General features: G+C 46.7%; 1 protein-coding gene across 1 annotated transcript; it reads right to left on the bottom strand.

Moving 5' to 3' along the window:
- Window positions 1–34: 34 nt before the first annotated feature.
- Window positions 35–17,605, bottom strand: DPCD (deleted in primary ciliary dyskinesia homolog (mouse)). Its single transcript, XM_055346196.1, has 6 exons — window positions 17,484–17,605; window positions 12,978–13,058; window positions 8,038–8,162; window positions 7,554–7,687; window positions 721–823; window positions 35–332 (listed from the first exon to the last, which is right to left on the bottom strand). The coding sequence occupies exons 1-6, from the start codon at window positions 17,545–17,547 to the stop codon at window positions 228–230; spliced, it is 612 nt and encodes a 203-aa protein (XP_055202171.1). The 5' UTR covers window positions 17,548–17,605; the 3' UTR covers window positions 35–227.
- Between the last annotated feature and the right edge of the window lie 14 nt (window positions 17,606–17,619).

Raw genomic sequence — 17,619 nt, 5'->3', positions numbered from 1 at the left:
GAGGGTGGAGAAGTGGACAAGAGGGCAGTCTATGCACAGTGACTCAGAATGACTTTACTGGGAGATCAGACCATGATATCAGGGCTAGGAACACCCTACAGCCCAGTTCTCAAAGAGCCTGGACAGCTCTTGGAAGAGAGGAGGTACCCCTGTACCAGAAAGGCCCAAGCTGCAAAGTCTGGAAGAGCCTCACCCACCCACCATGCTGCAGGCTCAAGGATGGTCCGCTACTGGGTCTTACAGTCCCCATCACTGCTGTAGGCTGTCTTCACTTTCTTTAGCTCCTTCTGAAGCTCTGACTCAGCTGCCAGGACCGCCTTTGGCTTCTGGTACTGTGGGTGAAATCAGGAAGAGGACAACATTCAGCCACATCTCCCCTCCTACATATACACTCGGGGCCTCCTCTGATCCCTTTATTTGAAAAGGAGGAAATTGATCCCTACAAGGTTGAATGAATTGCTTAAGGTCACATGACTGGATGGGAGCCTTCCACCAGAATCCCAGTCCTGTGATTTTCCACCCTCTCTCCTCTTCCAGCTGTGATTTCTAAGATCAGCTGAGCACCCTCACCCTACCCCGCTGTCCCCATGCCTGTTCTCTAGCAAGCACACTCCAAGAGTTGGGGCTGAAACTGGGGACACTTCCATGGGGTGGGAAATGGGCAGGGAAAGAAGGAGCCTCTCCCTGATGCAGTGGCCAAGAAGTCTGGGTGAATCTTACAGAAATGATCAAGGTGCAGTTGGCATGTGCAAAGCTCAGCAAGGACCCATCCACAGGTAGCTGGTGTCTGTCTAGGTCAGGAATGGAGAATTTCTTGTAGTACCTGTGGGAAGACCAAGAGATCACCAGGATATCCAACAAGGTGACCCCCAATGACTGGGCAGCAGGCCCTCTGGTGCCAAATATCTACATAGTTCTTCCACACCTTCCACAGAGCCAAAAAGGAAGAAGAGGAGCCAGTTAGAACACCAGGATGAGGGACACCTGGGTGGCTCGGGTTGAGCGTCTGCCTTTGGTTCAGGTCGTAATCCTGGAGTCCCAGGATTGAGTCCCACATTGGGCTTCCCATGGGGAGCCTGCTTCTCCCTTGGCCTATGTCTCTGCCTCTCTCTATCTCTCATGAATAAATAAATAAAATATTAAAAAAAAAAAAAAAAACAACACACCGGGATGAATGAAAGGCATTTTGGCCAGGCCAGCAGTGAAGTGCAGGACCCATCACGGTTACTTTATTAGACCAAGGATTAGAATGACTCATCCTTCAGGGTCAGGACTCCCAGAGACATTCAGAAGAAGCCTCCTATAATATACAGCTCAGTCAGGCCAGGCCTTCTCTGTACCCCAAGAACAAGGGACAGAATAAGTATACCTAGGGTTGGCTCCCAAAGTTGGGGACCAATAGTTGCCTTTACATGGGACTTTCTCTGAAGACCCCAGCTACTTTTTTCCTCTTTTGGGGTCTTTCAAGGCCCTGTGGGCCTAACTCTGCTTGTAGGCCAGAGAGGGAGGTATATCCACAAGGAGAAATCTAGAAAGACAAACCATGTGACTCATCTTGGAAGCTGGACCTCTGGGGCTCTGGGAGACCTTGCTGGCCCTGAGATGCCCCGTGCCGTGCCTTCATTTTCACACACGGTCTCTATCATCTGCAAGATGATAGTCCAGAGATTAACGAGCCTGTTTAGTAAAAACAGACCCAAAAAACCCAAAGGGCAACACCTAGTCCACAATGTGTACAACTGGATTTCATTTTACAGGAAACTTGACCTTCTTCACCAAAGAAGGAGGTAACATGTCTTGTCTGGCTTCACATCCAGTCATCAGTGGGGTCAGGATTAAAGCTCCTTGCTCCTAGTTGAGTGTTTATTTCAGCAGAGCACCTTGTCTCTAGGAAGAGGCTTCTTTGGCTTCTTCCCTGGTGGAAGTGGGGCCTAGGCTCTGGCCAGCAGCTGTCAGACCTGTCACCCAGGCATGGCATCATTGCTCCAGTAGTGGTTGTGTGGGCTGGGGAGGGAAATGCTGCCGGCAGGTACACACAAACTCAAGTGAGGGGCCCCGGAGAGGATGAGGCTTTTAATACTTCAGAGGGGCCTGGTCCTTATGGTGACAGCTACCACAAGTTCAATTCAAATGCCCCGATGCCCCAGGGACTCAGAGTTGACATCAATGCAGCACTTCTGTCCTGCTCTCCTGCCCGAAACCCTCAGTTTCGCAGTGGCTTTTGGGCCCCTCTCCTCCCAGGTTCTCCACTCCCCGCCAAGGTGCTGGGACCCACAGGAGGAAAAGAATGTTGACTTAAAGGCTGACAGTTCAAAAGGAGTGGGGGCTGGGGGATCCTAATGGCACCACAAGCTTGCTTTATTTCCCAAAGCTCTGCCCCAGGGAAAAGCGATCCATCTGCCTGCAAAACCAGGATGGAATGCTGCCTCGTTCTCCTCCTAGCCAGCCAGGGCGAGGGCTCTTCCTGAGGCCCTTGGGCTGACCAGCAAAGGTGGCAGACACTGATAATAGGGGGAGTCAAAGGTTAAACAGCACAGATTAGATGAACACAAAGGCTTGTTAGGAAGTGTTAACATCTTCCCTGCAAATACACACAAGCAGCAGCACTTGGAGAGCAGCAGGAACCAATGGGGCCTGGGGGAGGCCTTACCGTGCAGAGCTCAGGGACATCCTTTCTGCCTGCCTGGCTGGTGCACTGGGGTGGGACAGGGACACACCTGCATCCCCTCAGCGAAGCCCCAGCAAACCACGGTCCCCAGGATGGGACACTGGGACTGAGAAAAGAAACCTGGGGGGCTTGGACTCAAAGGGAACTTGAGGTGCGGGGCTTGCCTCCTCCCTGTCACCTGTTACCACACGGGTGAGGCGAGGTGAGGGGATGGAGGCAGAGTGGGCGCAGAGGCTCTGCTTTGTCTGTGGAGTCTATGAATGGATTTAGTGAATGCTTGAGGTTACACAACCTTCCCCAGGGCCACTGTTCAAGGGCGTATGGGACATCTGCCTCCTTTCCTCAGGGAATGGCTCACCCCCTTCTCACCTCCATTCCCTGGCCTTGGGGTTTCCTTGAGAGGAACCATACTTGACTTTCTCACCAGTACCTGGACTAGAGAGGGACCCACTGTGCTTCCAGATAAGTCAGAATGCTCGGCCCTAGGCAGTCCTAGGGAGGCAGCAAACAAGACTTTAGTCATCAGGTATGTCCCAGGCCTTGAGCTGTGAGCTGGGGATTTAAGGATGAAGAAGAAAGAGAAGGCCCTATCTCTGCCTCAGGAGATCTTGTTTCTGCTGAAAGCTAGGCCCTTACAGTACAGTGCTTCCTGGGCTTTGGGTGGACGCATGTCACTCCACTTTTCCCATGTCCCATCACTGTTCTCAGTCTCAGTCACACAATGAAAGGTGATGTTCATTAATGCTTATTCAGGGTCAGGCAGTACTCTATACACATTGAATCCTCAAAACAACCCTTCAGGCTGGTTGCTTTCATTATCCTCTTTCACAAAAGAGAAAACTCTGGTAGAGACAGGTATCTTGCTGGAGTCACAGATCTGGTCAGTGGAGAGGCCCCTATTACAAGTAATAGCTCCCCAAACCTCCTGACCCCTCCATCTCTCCACATCTTCTCCTCAGAGTAACAGATGCCCTGGTCTAGGTTCCCTGCTCTCCAAGGATGGGGCAGATATGGGGGTGTGGGTGTGGGGGTGTTGTCCTCCCCTAGGACCCAACCACCCCACAGGTCCCTCAGGCACTCGAACACATCGGTTCTCCTTTCTGAATGTCAAAAGTTCTCGAAAGACATGGGGAAGCAAAGGCTTTCAGGACAATTCCTGGTCCTGGCCTGTGACCCTGGGCAGGTCACTTAACTTCTGGGCTCTGGTTTCTTCCTCTAATAAAGAAGCTGAATGAACTTTAGTCACTGAACTAGATGAACCTAGTCACTGTCCAAGGGACTGGAATAGGCCAACTCTGTACCTCCCCTGAAACTGCCAAAAGGATGGCTTTTTTATTTTGGCTATTCTGGAGTTAATCTATAGTACCCCACCACTCTCCTACTGTATTCCCTTCCCAATTTCCAGTCCTTTCCCTCCTTTGTGGTAAACTGAGAAAGGGCACAAGAGGCCAGGCCTTTAGAGACTCAGAGGAGGCTGAAAGTAGAAGCAAGTCCTCTGTGGAGAGTCACATGGGTCACACCCTACACTGCTCTGGGGTACCCTGCATACCAGCACACAGGCTTGACCAGATGGATCCGGAGAAGCCTCTAGCCAGTCCTGCCCTTGGAAAAGCAGTAGGCAAACCTCCCTTCTTTCTTAAACATCACAGCTCCAGGCAAACCAGTCATCCCTGCCCACAGCAGTCCTTCCTAGACTCACGATGCACATTCACGGACTAAGACTGCTGTTAAGTCCTACCGAAGAGAAACTTGTTTAATCCAGTTTCCTCAATTTATTCGACCACAGAATCCTTTTTTTCTAGTGATGTCTACTAACACCTCCCACAGTGTCAGTGTCACCAATGTCCAATTAACCACGTTCCAACTTCCAAAGACTTACTATAGACATGCTTCAGGCTAGCCATTGTGCTGGAAGTTTGTATACTTATTATTTCATCAAATCGCCCAAACAATCTGTGAGATAGGTATGAGTATTCTCCTGTGACACCTGAGGAAACCTTGCCCAAAATACTAAAGTTAATATGTAGCAGAGGCCAGACTTAAGCCAACATCTTCCCACTCCAGTGCCCTGGTTCATTCCACTTAGAGCTACCAGCTTCTAGGCTGAGGCTAAGAACCTTCTTTCTGAATAGACATTCTTATCAGGAATAGGGAGTACCACCCTGGGATCCTAGAAAAGCACTTTCTTTCTTCTCTGATTCATCCACTCCCTCACTAATATCTAAGGCCAAGGACATGATACACTGGAATCAATCCTTTCCAGAAAAGTGGCCAACCCAGTCCTTCAGAGACAAGGTATGGATAAAGGAATGTTGGCTTTTACTAGTAATGTTGGCTTTTACATTCCAGAATATTAGAACTCAGGCAGGCGCAGAACCAGAAGGCAATGGAAGAAGGCAAATCAGAGAAAGATGCCACAGTGTGGGTACTGCAGATGCCCGGCCACCTAAACTGTCGCTAACTTTCCCTTCCAAGGAAGTCATCACGCTGACTTTACAGACATATTTATATAATCATTAATATATAATACAAGAATGAAAACATGTACCCTGCCCAACACTGGATGGTGTGGTGATGAAAAGACAGATTTTTAACATCCTGAAAAAACTGAGTATCCTGCTCAAAAGAATAACCATTGTGTTAATTAGTGGTAGTAAAGGTATAAGACACATTACTGCTCCTAGTAGGAGATGAAAATGCTACTAAGCTCAAGAAAGAATCAGTTAAAAGTTTGGCCTTTCTCTCTAACCTCTGGCAGAGAGGCGAGGCTGAGCCAGGCAGGTCCACTGGACCAGAGGCTCAGTGTGGACCCCAAAGTGGGCAATCACATACTCCTCTCCCCTCTGTGGGAGTCCAGCCTCCAGCCCTAGCCCTGCCCCCTCCAGGAGCATTCCTCCCATCCCACCTGGCTTCACTCATCAGTTCAAAAATGTCATCCCCCAACCTTGTGGGTAGGAATGGGCTTCCAGCCATGTTGCTCCTGGCCAATAGCGCCACCTATGGCTGGATATGAGCAGTAGATGGGACCCAGAGGATCTGCCAGCAGATGAATTTTTTGGTGAACTAGCTAGCCTCTCTCCTCTCACTCCCTGGTAATCACATTTCTGCCTGATATCTGTATTCGACAGTGACCTCTGGGGGACAAAAGGGAGGCAGCAGCCAGCTCCACAAACTGCTAGGCTGCAGATTCAAGTGCTATCAGAAGCACTTTTGTTCCCAGTTTGGACCCAGAGCCTCTTACGCCAGGGAATGCTTGCTGAAGCACGGAGTTTGTTTTCCTAAAGGCAATTTCTCTGTTGTCTGAAATTGCTAAATTCCACTTTAGGCAGTGACTCCCATTAATGGTGAGAACAATAACGGGAATAAACTGCCTTTTATCTGAGGGCTTCAAAGTGCTTTATAAACGCAAACCCTTATTATTATGACTTTATATTTATAGACAAGGCCCACTGCAGGGGCTACTGGCTGCATGTAGAGCAATAATCTTGAAATTAATTCATTCATCTCCACCCCTTCCCCATCCCCTTAACCCTGCCAAAGTGATAGGGTCCAGGGGTCATTAACGGAGGGCAGAACCCAAGGCTGCACTGGGGAAGCCTGGGAGCTATTCTGCTTCCCTTTGAGCCTCGTGGACCTGAGGGAGATGGGAGGGGAGGCTGGCACCACATCCTCTGAGGAGATGGAAAGAGAGCTGGGTCCTCCTTCTGGCATGTAAACCAATGGATGGATGGTGGCACTTCTGGCCCAAGCTTAGCACCCACAAGGCATGCTGGGTGGCTTCAGTTTGTGGACCAGTAACTCATAAAACCTCCCGTTTTAATACCTCAAGTGTATTTCATGGGAATTGGTCTTATACTGCAATCCCTTTGGCCCGGGTCGAGGCCAGCTCATTACAGGGTTCTTCTGTGATCAGAGCTCTGGAAATCTAAATAGGATCAACAATTTCCAAGATGGTCAGGCCAGAAGCAGCCCCACCTGGATCAAATCGCCTCCTTGGCTACCTTCTGTCTCCTCAGCCCTACATTTTGCCTTCCCTCTGTCTGCCCCCAGCGAACACAAGGAGAGAAACAAAGGGAAGTCAGGGGGATCCCTGGGTGGCGCAGCGGTTTGGCGCCTGCCTTTGGCCCAGGGCGTGATCCTGGAGACCCGGGATCGAATCCCACGTCGGGCTCCCGGTGCATGGAGCCTGCTTCTCCCTCTGCCTGTGTCTCTGCCTCTCTCTCTCTCTGTGTGACTATCATAAATTAAAAAACAAACAAAAACAAAAAAACAAAGGGAAGTCAGGTACCCTTTCTGAAACAGAATGCAAGATGCTTCCAGGAGACCAAAGTACCTGCCTACTGCCCTCAGTCTAGAGAGGTATAAGGTTTGCTGCTCCCAGACCAGTACTTTCAAGTCCTCTAACTGCCTCCTCAGCTGGGGGGGCCCTCTAGGCCATGGCTCCTTGACAGCCCCCAACAGTGATGACTCTAGGCCAAGTTCACCATGGACTAGATCCAGCCAGGAGGTCAGAATAATAATAATCTTATAGCAGAACCACTTAAGATCACAAGTCAATAGCCAGGTGAGTCCCTTGTCCCCTCATGTACTCCACAAATATTTGTTAAAACCCCAGTATGTGCCAGGTACTGGACCAGACATCCATTGTTCCTATTTCCCTGCCCTGATGGAGCTGATTACATTATTCAAGCAGCTCCTGCAGAAAGGAAGCCCTCTAGCTCTTGGCATCTTCTGGGGCTTTAGTGCAGCCTCCTCCCTCCCTGGGCTGAAAGAGGAGGCTACTCTGCCCTCTGAGGTGGGGAGCAGTCTGAGCACCAACCCTAGGTCAAGCCCTACCCCACACTGTGCTCATACACAGGTAGCAGGTGCCCATCACACCACTTACTTTTTGTTGGTTGTTCTGACAATGATGCAGCGCTCCTTCTGATCCACACAGACACTGTAGACATCCTTAGGGTAGGGGAGGTTTCGAATCCGCCACTGGAAACTCATCTTGGTGTCCTTGCGCATGAAGATGGGCTACAAAAGGCATATCCAACTTAAAGACTGCTCTTGGTGAGGGGAAGCAAGGGATGGCTCCCTGCTCTGCAAGACTCCACCTGGGGCACACAACAGGAAGCCTTCAGCTCTTCCCCACAGCTCCCCTCTGATGCTGCTATTGCTGTGACATTCCAGGCCTGGAGCCCTTGTCATGGGATGACCAAGCCAAAACCCTCTGGGTATTCATTCAAGCAAACACTTCTAGAGCTCTGTATCCAGGCAGGCACACTGGAGACAAGGTGGTGAAGAAGACATCGTATTTGCCCTCCAAAGCCAGCAGCCGGCTCCAACCCCAGCCCCCCTCAAGACACCCGACAGATAACACATACATTGGCATTGTTTTCCTTGATGAACTCAGGGCCCAGGCTCCCTGCTCCCAGGAATGCTGGCTCTCCCACCTCAATCTGCCACTGGCCCAAGGCTCCCAAGGCACTTTTCACACGCCACTTTCTCACTGAGGAGAGAAGGAAGCAATGGGATTACAGGGAAGGGACTCTGCTCTTTCCTGCTGAATCAATGACGTCACGTTAGATGATTGGAACAGGAGAAAAGCAGGCGCGGCAGGCCTTTACACCAGTTTTGTCCATTTGACCAGGACCTCACGACTCCTGAAATCCCAGCAGAGCATTTCGATATTGGATAACCTGGAAAGCTTGTATTCTGGGTACTCAAACGGATTGGAACAAAGCTCTGAAAGGAGCTGAGTGGAGTTAAGAAGGTGTGATTTCAAGCAAGGGAGAGGTGTGCTGGTTAGGAAAAGGGTAGCCACTAGTAACAGGGAAATTGCAGATCCCAACAAGTCAGAGTTGAGGTGCATTTTTTTCTCTCTGCAAATGCGCAAAGGAAAAGTAAATTAAAAAGATGAAAGCTGACAGGCAGATTTGTCTCATGATTTAGAAAGTCAAAATGAAGAATTCACTCATTTCAGCTCTACCTGGCTCAAAACAGCAGCCCCAGAATTGTATTTAAACAAAACTTTAGGTTCACACCATATTTTAACTGCATTATTTACAGAAGATCTCATATGAATTTGTTTTTGTAGAGTAGGTTCATCCTTTTATAATGCAAACAATTTCTATTTTACCTTTATTTATTTTAAAGATTTTATTTATTTATTCATGACACACACACACACAGAGAGGCAGAGACACAGGCAGAGGGAAGGGCAGGCTCCATGCAGGAGCCCGATGTGGGACTTGATCCCGGGACTCCAGGATCACACCCTGGGCCGAAGGCAGGTGCGCTCAACCGCTGAGCCACCCAGGAATCCCCTTTACCTTGTTTTACAAACCACATGTTTACATAAATTGTTTTCTTTTTCCCGTAAGGTACATACAGTATGGAAATTAAAAGTGAAAAACTAGTTAAGTGGACATTACTTGAGAACCCCAGCCAGAATACTGAGGAATCCCAGTCATCCTTGTCCTCATGGTGCAGCCATGACAGCAGGGGAGCCTTCCCCTCTCCTCCAGCTGTAACCCCTGGGCTCCTCTCCCTTCCTGCCACATTGGCGTCCTCTAGGTGGGCATCCTAAGTGCTGCAAAAAGCCAGCAGCCTTCCCAAAGCCATTGGAAGGAGCTAAATGGGTCAAAAAGTGCCTGATGTTCTGCTGCAGCTGCTCCCATCCACTTCTCTTTCTGGGCTGAGGGGGTGAGACCTGTAGTAGGATTCTAGGATGGGTTTCTTTGAGACCTCTGGAGCAGCTATGCCAAACCCAAATACCCTCCCTGCTCCAAGTAAGGCATGCAAGCTGAACACAAAAGTGTGCTATAAAATTAGAATTTTCCCTTGAATATGTGCTTTTATAAGGTCTGCTGCATTCTGCAGTGTGATTTTATTACGTCTTAGGGCCAAAAATTCTCCCCAGAAACACATTTCCAAGTTTATAATGAAAATTAATAAGGAAGAGTAAAACTTGGAAATATGCTTTATAGGCAACTTTTTTTTTTTTTCACAAATATTTCTACTTTCTTAAGTGAATGGACTGTGACCGGGAGTATATCCAAATCTATTCATGTAATACCTCGCTTAACTGGAGGCCAGCCTTCTGGCTGTTTCACCGCTTTTCTTGCTTGCTTTCTTTCTTTTTAAACACCTTGGGATTAAATTCTTTGGTAGAATGTAGAAGAAAGTCTCCCTACTTATTCCCTTATAAGATCCAATAAACAGTTTTGGTGAAGTCCTTGTTATTTTCTCCATGTATACAAGCTGGAATGCACACGTGCAAATACACTTCGTCTTGTATTTCTCATCCTGTCTTTGCTCCTGAACTCAAGGACAGTTCCTGTGGCAACAGAGGACTGTTTCTACCTGCTGTCACTCTGATTTGATTATATGTTAAACTCAAACTAGTGTGTGTAGGGTAGCTCCCTGGGACGCTGTCTTTTCTTCCCAGCTGAGCCAGGGCCAGTCCTTGGAAAGGAGACTTTCAATGACCCTAAAGGGTCTGATGAGGAATATATGAAGGAGGCAGTGCCTGGGGGCTTTTTTCCTAAGTCAGCAGGAAGCAGGCTGATGTCCTAGACTGCTTAAAGGAAGGCCCATCTTTCAGGTGGGCTGGAAAGTGGAGGTCCTAAAGGCCTCCTTCCCCAAAGCTCCAAGCTTTGGCCTGCTTCCAATGCGGATAATTACATTCCCCTTTCCTAAATACTCCCTGCAGCTTAAACTGGATGCAGGATTCTTCTTTTCTGCCCTAAAACACTGCAACATTGCTCTGTGGCTATTAAACAGCTGCCACGTCCCATCCCTGAGGAGGCTGAAGGGAATCGAGTGGGTCATTTATAAAGCCAGTGAAGTGCTTAGGGATGAAAGTGCTCAATATCCTCCAAATGCAGCCTGGGGTGGTTAGGCTGGCGGTCAAATACCAAAGCAGATTAAGCCAGTAATCCAAATGTAATCGCTGGGGGATGGCCTGCCCTTCAGCCTCTGCCCCCCTGGACATGCTGTGTTCTTCTGGGGCTGGTTTGATGTTCCGATCATTGTTATGGGGCCCTTCAGGTTTTTCTTCTATGACTACATACAGCACTCATTGTGCGGGGTGGGAATGAATAGCACTGAGACGGTTGAAAAAAATATGACACCACTATGCTTGTTAACATCAACTGGAAGGACTCTGTCCTACCCAGATGCACCACTGGCAAATTATTTTCTGGGTTTTTCTAACAGAAAACCAGTTTAGAGAATTACCAAAGTTGTATAGTGAACTGGAAAAATGGAAACTTAATTCTCATTTATGGCCATAATAACCCTGTCCGTATTTTACTTCATAGAGTGCTCAAGCTCTAGTTCGTGCCCTGAGACTGTTTATACATAAATAATAATTTTGCAAGGGCAGTTGGCGGGGATAGGGTGGAGTGGTTGGACATGAGTAAGAGAAGGTTCAGCTGTTCAAAGGGCCCAGTGGTTTGAGTGGGGTGCTCCTTCTGCCCATCTCTGTCTTGCTCCCACCAGCCCCTGCTTCAGTCATTCTGGGGAGAACAAAACTTAGTAAGAAGGCAGGATTAAATATTCTCAACTCCCAATAGTATGTTGTTGTGCATTAAAGCATGGGCTCTTAACCAGGCAAACTTAGGCTTAAATCCTAACTCAGAAACTAACCAGCTATGGAATTCTGAGCAAGGTGCTTAACCTCTTAGAGCTTCTGTTTTTTCCCCGACTGTAAAAGGGCACAACAGTACGTACCTCATTGGGCTGTAATGAGGATGATTCAGTGAGGTAACTCATGTAAAGCACTTAGCATGGTACCTTAATAAAAGTTATGGCATTAATATCATTATTAGGTAAACTTTAGCCAGTGTTCTCCTATGAATCTCCATTTCAGCTTCTAAGAAAAAAGGAGTTTGTAGGCGATTGTCTACTCCCCATCTGCTGAGAGGAGTGACAGGTTAATGTGGGATGCTACAGAGGAAGGTACCTGAACTTGTTTTTCATTTTAATTTCATGTCCAAGCACAACTAAGAGGCCAGGAGTTATTTGTTTGCTTGTTTTTATGGCCACAGCAGCTAAAGGCGTTTTATTTGCTCTGAGTGGAGGAGAGGTGTGGTGCTGGGAGCTGCAGGGAGGAACTGCAGCTAGTCTCTAGCCTGGCAATGGTGGTGGTTAGCTCACGTGACCTCTGCTTTCATAAGCTCGCCCCTGTTAGGCATTCCAAGGCTGTCACCCCCTGGGAGCGCTATAAATTACAATGCATTGTGAGGATATTACTACTGTATTGGTTTCCACCAAATCAGTGTCATATGCTAAACACATCAAGATTTTTAATAGCACCAGACTAAACCAATTGGGACTGGAGCCCAAGCAGCTCATAATAAGGAGGGATCAACACTTCACTCTACGACTGAACATGCGCAGGACACACATTTTAAGACTGGAGACTAAGAAAATGCAAACCAGTGTAATCCGTGTTGTCGGTTCTAGACATTTATGAGCTGTCAGAAAAAGGGAAAAAGAAAATTCCCTTGCCAATACTACCTGTCGATCAGGCACAGGAAGAAATTAAAGTCAAGAATAATGACAAGAAAATAACCCAACCCATGATTCCACCATTGGATTTAGCATTTCAGGTGGAACTTAATAAAGAGACAAACTCCCACTGCTGACAGCCTCAGGCCCTGGGTCAAAGCAGCAGCCACCTAGCTCTGGGAAGTCTGTTAATGCTGATATGCATACCTAGGTACAGAGGATGGACAAATCAAGGAATTCTCAGAAATCTGAGCTGGACCCCTTATTCACGAGCCTAGTCTTAGAGGAAAAGAGCTGTAGGAATGAAAATAACCATCTTGCAAAATCCCCATTTCTACCCCCAATCCACTTTGATTCAGACATTTTCCAAGGAAGGGTCAGATTTAACAGCGCCCCCTCTGAGGCCAGGTTAGTACTGGCTGCTGCTGCTGCTTGCTTGCTCCTGCTGTGGCTTTAGAAAACAAGCAATACAACTGCAGTTAAAGCCTGCCCTTACCTCCATTCACTGTGCCTGGCAGAGAGGATGACTTCCAATTCTGCCTTCTGTCTACAGTTCTTTCCCGACAGTTTCCCTACAGAAGACTTCCTCACACTCTCATTTGTCTGGGGGTCAGGTGGAACTTACCTCCAGTGTCCAGCCCTAACCTCACATTATTCTCAGGAACAATCTTGCCTTGAGGGCCTCAGTCTTCCCTGGCTTCCACCTTTGGTGCTCATTCCTCCCTCATGCCTAAGGCTGGAATTGCTTACCTGTACTTTAGGTTACCCCAAGTGTTCCTCAGGGCCTTTGGGAGGCCCTGTCACTCACCAAGTAGTTCACCGGTCTTCTCATCATATTCTTCGGCCATTTCCTTTCCATCTGGGAACAAATAGTGCACCTTCCTTCTTCCTACACACAAAACAGAGAGTGCCTTACCCTCAAGCCTCTTCTTACCTTGCAACTTGCACATCAAGGGAAACACCAACAGCCTTGGACTTGAGCACAAGAAACCCTCCCAGAGCTGCCCATGAGCTCCTTGCCAACTACTGCCCACCATCACTTTAAGACATGCCCTGGGACACCTTTCTTTTCTGCAGCTTTCTCTGAATGGGGTCTTTGCTCTGCTGTTCCCTCTACCAGCAAAGCTCCGTTCTCCTGCTGAACTCCTTGCCCTTCAAAATCCAGCTCAAATGTCAGTCCACTGAGAATTCTTTAGCCACCTTGGCAAAATTCATCACTTCTGTATTCGTTTGGATCTCCCTACTGCTTTATTCATATCCATAGTGGAGTATTTATCACATAGTATGATACTTTTTTAAAGAGCGTCTTGTCTCCCCAGGAACGGTGCCATATTTAGCTTTCTCTCCTCAGTTCCTAAAACCAAGCCTATGTGGTCAGGATATTGAACTGGGTTTCCTGACCAAGCACTCCTTCTAGACACACCATTGCTGTGCCTTCTGCCTGCCTCTAAGCCATTCCTAGCACACAGCCACATGTTAGTCCTCTTACATTTTCTTTACAGCATTTACCTCGATATGATTTATATACATTGATTACTGCCTGTCTTTATAGGAGGGTTTTTATCCCGCTTTTATGGTTTGGTTTCCCTAACACTAAGCACAGTACCTGGCACATATTAGGAACTCAACTAAATATTAATTGAGAGAATGAACACTGATTCAACTTTCACAAGAATCCCCTGCAAGAATCCAGGGGAGTCTCCTAGCCTTCCACCTATATAGCTAGAATTCCACCTATATAGCATAATTATAAGTATTTTTTTAAGTGACTATGTAATTTCCCCTATTTTTACAAATGGGTGAGTTGACACAGGTAGGCTCCTCAGTGAGCCTAATAACAGGGTGCAGCTACCCAACCTATACTTGATGAATAAGAGTCCCAAGGACCCTGAGCAGTTAAAGGAGTCACTACCTAAAATCTGCAACTGGATCTGATCTCCCAAGCCATTTTCCCATTTAATTCACTCTCCTAGACATAGTTCCCTTGAGTCATTCCTAATTTGTATGCTGGGGAAACTCATGCCCCAAATTTGTAGAGCTTCTCAGCACGTCCCTAGGTATACCACTCCAAATCATTTGGATGGCTCATAGAGCTGGAAGGGGTTTTCCTGTCAGGAGTGGGGTAAAAAGTGCTGCCTATGAGCAGCTGAGGGTTTCTGGCCTGAACCTCCTCTCCCACTGGAGTCCATATTGAGTTCTGGAAGGATGCAGTGCTTACTATTGAACCAGCATTTTACATGTTTTATTGTATTTAATTCTCACAATAATCCAATGTGACCCCATTACCTGTATTTCACAAATGAGGAAAATTGAGGCTTACAGGTCATGTAGCTTGTCCAAGTTCATAAAGCTATGAAATGACAGACCTAGATTTAAGCTCATTTGAGGCCAAAACCCATACTCTAATAATCATACTGGGATAATGTGCATAGCTTTAAATATCTGTAAGGCTGAACACTGTTCCAAGGGTTTATTGTTTATAGTGAATTACCTATTTAGACCTTCGTTTATTTGGGTATTCATCTTTTTTTTACTAATCTGATTGAGCTTTATGTATATTAACCATGTGTTTTATATGTTGCAAATATTGTTTCAATTGCCTTTTAACTTTATTTGAAGTGGGCTTTCCCAAATAATTGCTTGTTATACAGTCAACTGGTTTTTCTTTTGTGGTTACTACCCAGGAGTTGTAATTATCTGTATTTTATTCTAACACATATTTACTCTATAGCTATATATGTGTAGGTGTGTGTATGTATGTATATATATATATATAGATAGATAGATATAGATATATAGACAACAATTTTATTAGTATACTTTGGTAAAAAAATATATGACTGTACATGCATGAAGAAATATGAAAGTTTATGCATGAAAATGTAAATTATGGTGGTGCCTGGGTGGCTCAGTCAGTTGAACATCTGCCTTTGGCTCAGGTCATGATCCCAGGATCCTGGGATTGAGCCCCACATCTGGCGCTCTGCTCAGCAGGGAGTCTGCTTCTCCCTCTGCCTCTGCCAGTCTTGCTCACTCTCTAATAAATAAAATCTTTTAAAAAATGTAAATTATGATTATCTCTAGATGGTAGTTGATGGGTGACTTTAGTTATTTTTCATATTTCCACAATGAGCATCAATTCTTCCTGAAAAAAAATTCAAGAGTATTGGGTTCTCACTACCAATAGCAGTGATTTTTTTTTGTGAGAGGGAGGTAATATTTTCCACATACCCAACAGGAAAGTAAATCTATAGGAGAGGTTTGACAAGATGTATCCATATATTTAACATTATTAATTATTATTATTTGACTTGGGGGAAAAAAAGACCAACAGCATTGTTGTGGATGCTACTAACAAAAAAACCTAACAAAATCCTAGATGATGTAATATTTGTTAAGAACTGTCCTGTGACCAAAGGAAGTGAAAGCAAGAACTCGAATACTTGTACCCCCATGTTCAGTCCAGTACTACTCACAATAGCTAAACAAGTGGAAGCATCTGTCCATCAACAGATGAATGGATAAATACAATGTGGCATATGCATACATACAGTGGAATGTTATTTAGCTTTGAGACATGCAACATAGATGGACGTTGAAATAAGTGGTTGCTAAGTGAAATATGCCAGTCACAAAAGGACAAATATTGTATGTCTCCACTTACATAAGGTTCCTGCTATAATCAATTCCATAAAGACAGAAAGTGGAATGGTAGTTGCCAGAGGCTGGGAATGGGGGAATTAGTGTTAACAGGTACAGAGTTTCAGTTGAAGAGATCCAGTGCTGGAGATGGATGGTGGTGATGGTTGCACAACAATATGAATATACTTCATGCCACAGAACTGTATCATTAAAATGGTAAATTCTATATTATCTATTTCTTATAATAAAACCAGACACCACTGTCCTATGAAAATAATGTCCAAAATCTTTAGCTTGGCATAAAAGGTCTATCACAACATACCCAATTTATTTAAAATCCTTCATTTCCCACCATTTCTCCTCACTGCTCCTTGAGAAAAGAGAACTTTTATTCACCTTGCATCCTAGCACCTGGTACCTGACAGTGTGGGGGGGTTATGGCTAGGTGACTGTTACTGTTTCAGCCTCACTAAATGTTTTGTTTTCCCCTAGTAATCAGCCATAAACTTTCACACCTCCATGCCTTTATTTTTTTTTTACATGTGAGTCATTCCTTCTAGAACAGCCATCTCCTTTTCTACACTTAGCAAACACATTAAATCCTTAGGACTTTACCTCTTCTGTCAGGTCTTCTTTCAAAGAGACGATCATTTCCACCTTCATGCTCTCATGCACTTTACAGAAAATCCCAACGTCTATTTAACACACACTCATTTATTTACATATCTTTTTTTCATGCTCTGCTCTAATACACAACCTAGCACATAGTAAAAGTCTCCCTAAATGCTGCGTGAATGAACGAGCAAATGAGCAGGTGATATTAATTTCCAAGCTTCCCTGATTGGCCTCCTCCGGTGGATGGATGTGTGCCTCCAGCTGGTATCCTCAAGCTACATGAATTTAGACCTAATTCATCTGGCTGCCAAGTGCGTCCAGGAAAGGACTTCTGTGGCACTGGGGGGTCCTACACCCGCCAATCCTAGAGTGAGACAAAATCAGGACTCCTTACCCCTATGCCCACCTTTCCCAGGCACAGCGCTGGGGCCCTTGCTGTTTTTCCCTATAGATCCCAGGGAATATTTAGAAGTTCACTTACAAACATATGACAGCTGGAAAGGACATCAGAGATTGCCCATCCAGCTCATTTTACAGACGAGGAAAATAAGGCCCAAGCAAATAAAGAAGCTGTGATTTAATGGCAGAGTAGTAACTAGGGCCCAGGTCTCCCCACCTCTTCAATGACACCAGGCTGCATTCAGCAACAGAACCCTACCGAGTGGACAACGGGCTAGGGCTGGTCTAAAACCCTCTTCAATTTCGGTTTCCTCTTCCCGTAAAATGGGGGGGGGGGGGATTAAAGAGCTGCCTGGGACAGCTGTGTGGAGCAAATAACATAACGAATGTGAAAGGAGTTTTTATTAGTAACAGAACTCAGAGCGGGGCGAAGTGGTGTAGAGGGAACTAGGAGGTGTCCAGAGGCGCGTGTTCCAGTCACGTCATCTCTCTGGGCCTCAGTTTCCTCATCTGCCAAAGCAGGACCGGGCCTCGTCTGGCAGCCGCGGCCCTTTCAGCTCGGCCGTCCCAGGCTCGAAGGCCCTTCGCGGAGGCCCCAGTCCGAAGGGCTGGGCCCTGGGGGAAAGGACTAGGGAGTTCGTGGGGGGCCTCGAGTTACCGTCCTGCAGCAGCGCCGTCTTCTCGGCGGTCCGCAGACACTCCAACCAGCCGGTTACCGCCATCTTCCCTCCAGCCAGCCGCGCGACCTGCCGCTGCCATGGCAACCATTCCGCCTACGGTCACTTCCGGCCGAC

Source organism: Nyctereutes procyonoides, unplaced genomic scaffold (assembly GCF_905146905.1).
Source record: "Nyctereutes procyonoides isolate TBG_1078 unplaced genomic scaffold, NYPRO_anot_genome, whole genome shotgun sequence".
Taxonomy (NCBI): Eukaryota; Metazoa; Chordata; class Mammalia; order Carnivora; family Canidae; genus Nyctereutes; species Nyctereutes procyonoides.
Note: the sequence above shows the minus strand (reverse complement) of the source record. Positions and strands in the feature narration are given on the sequence as shown.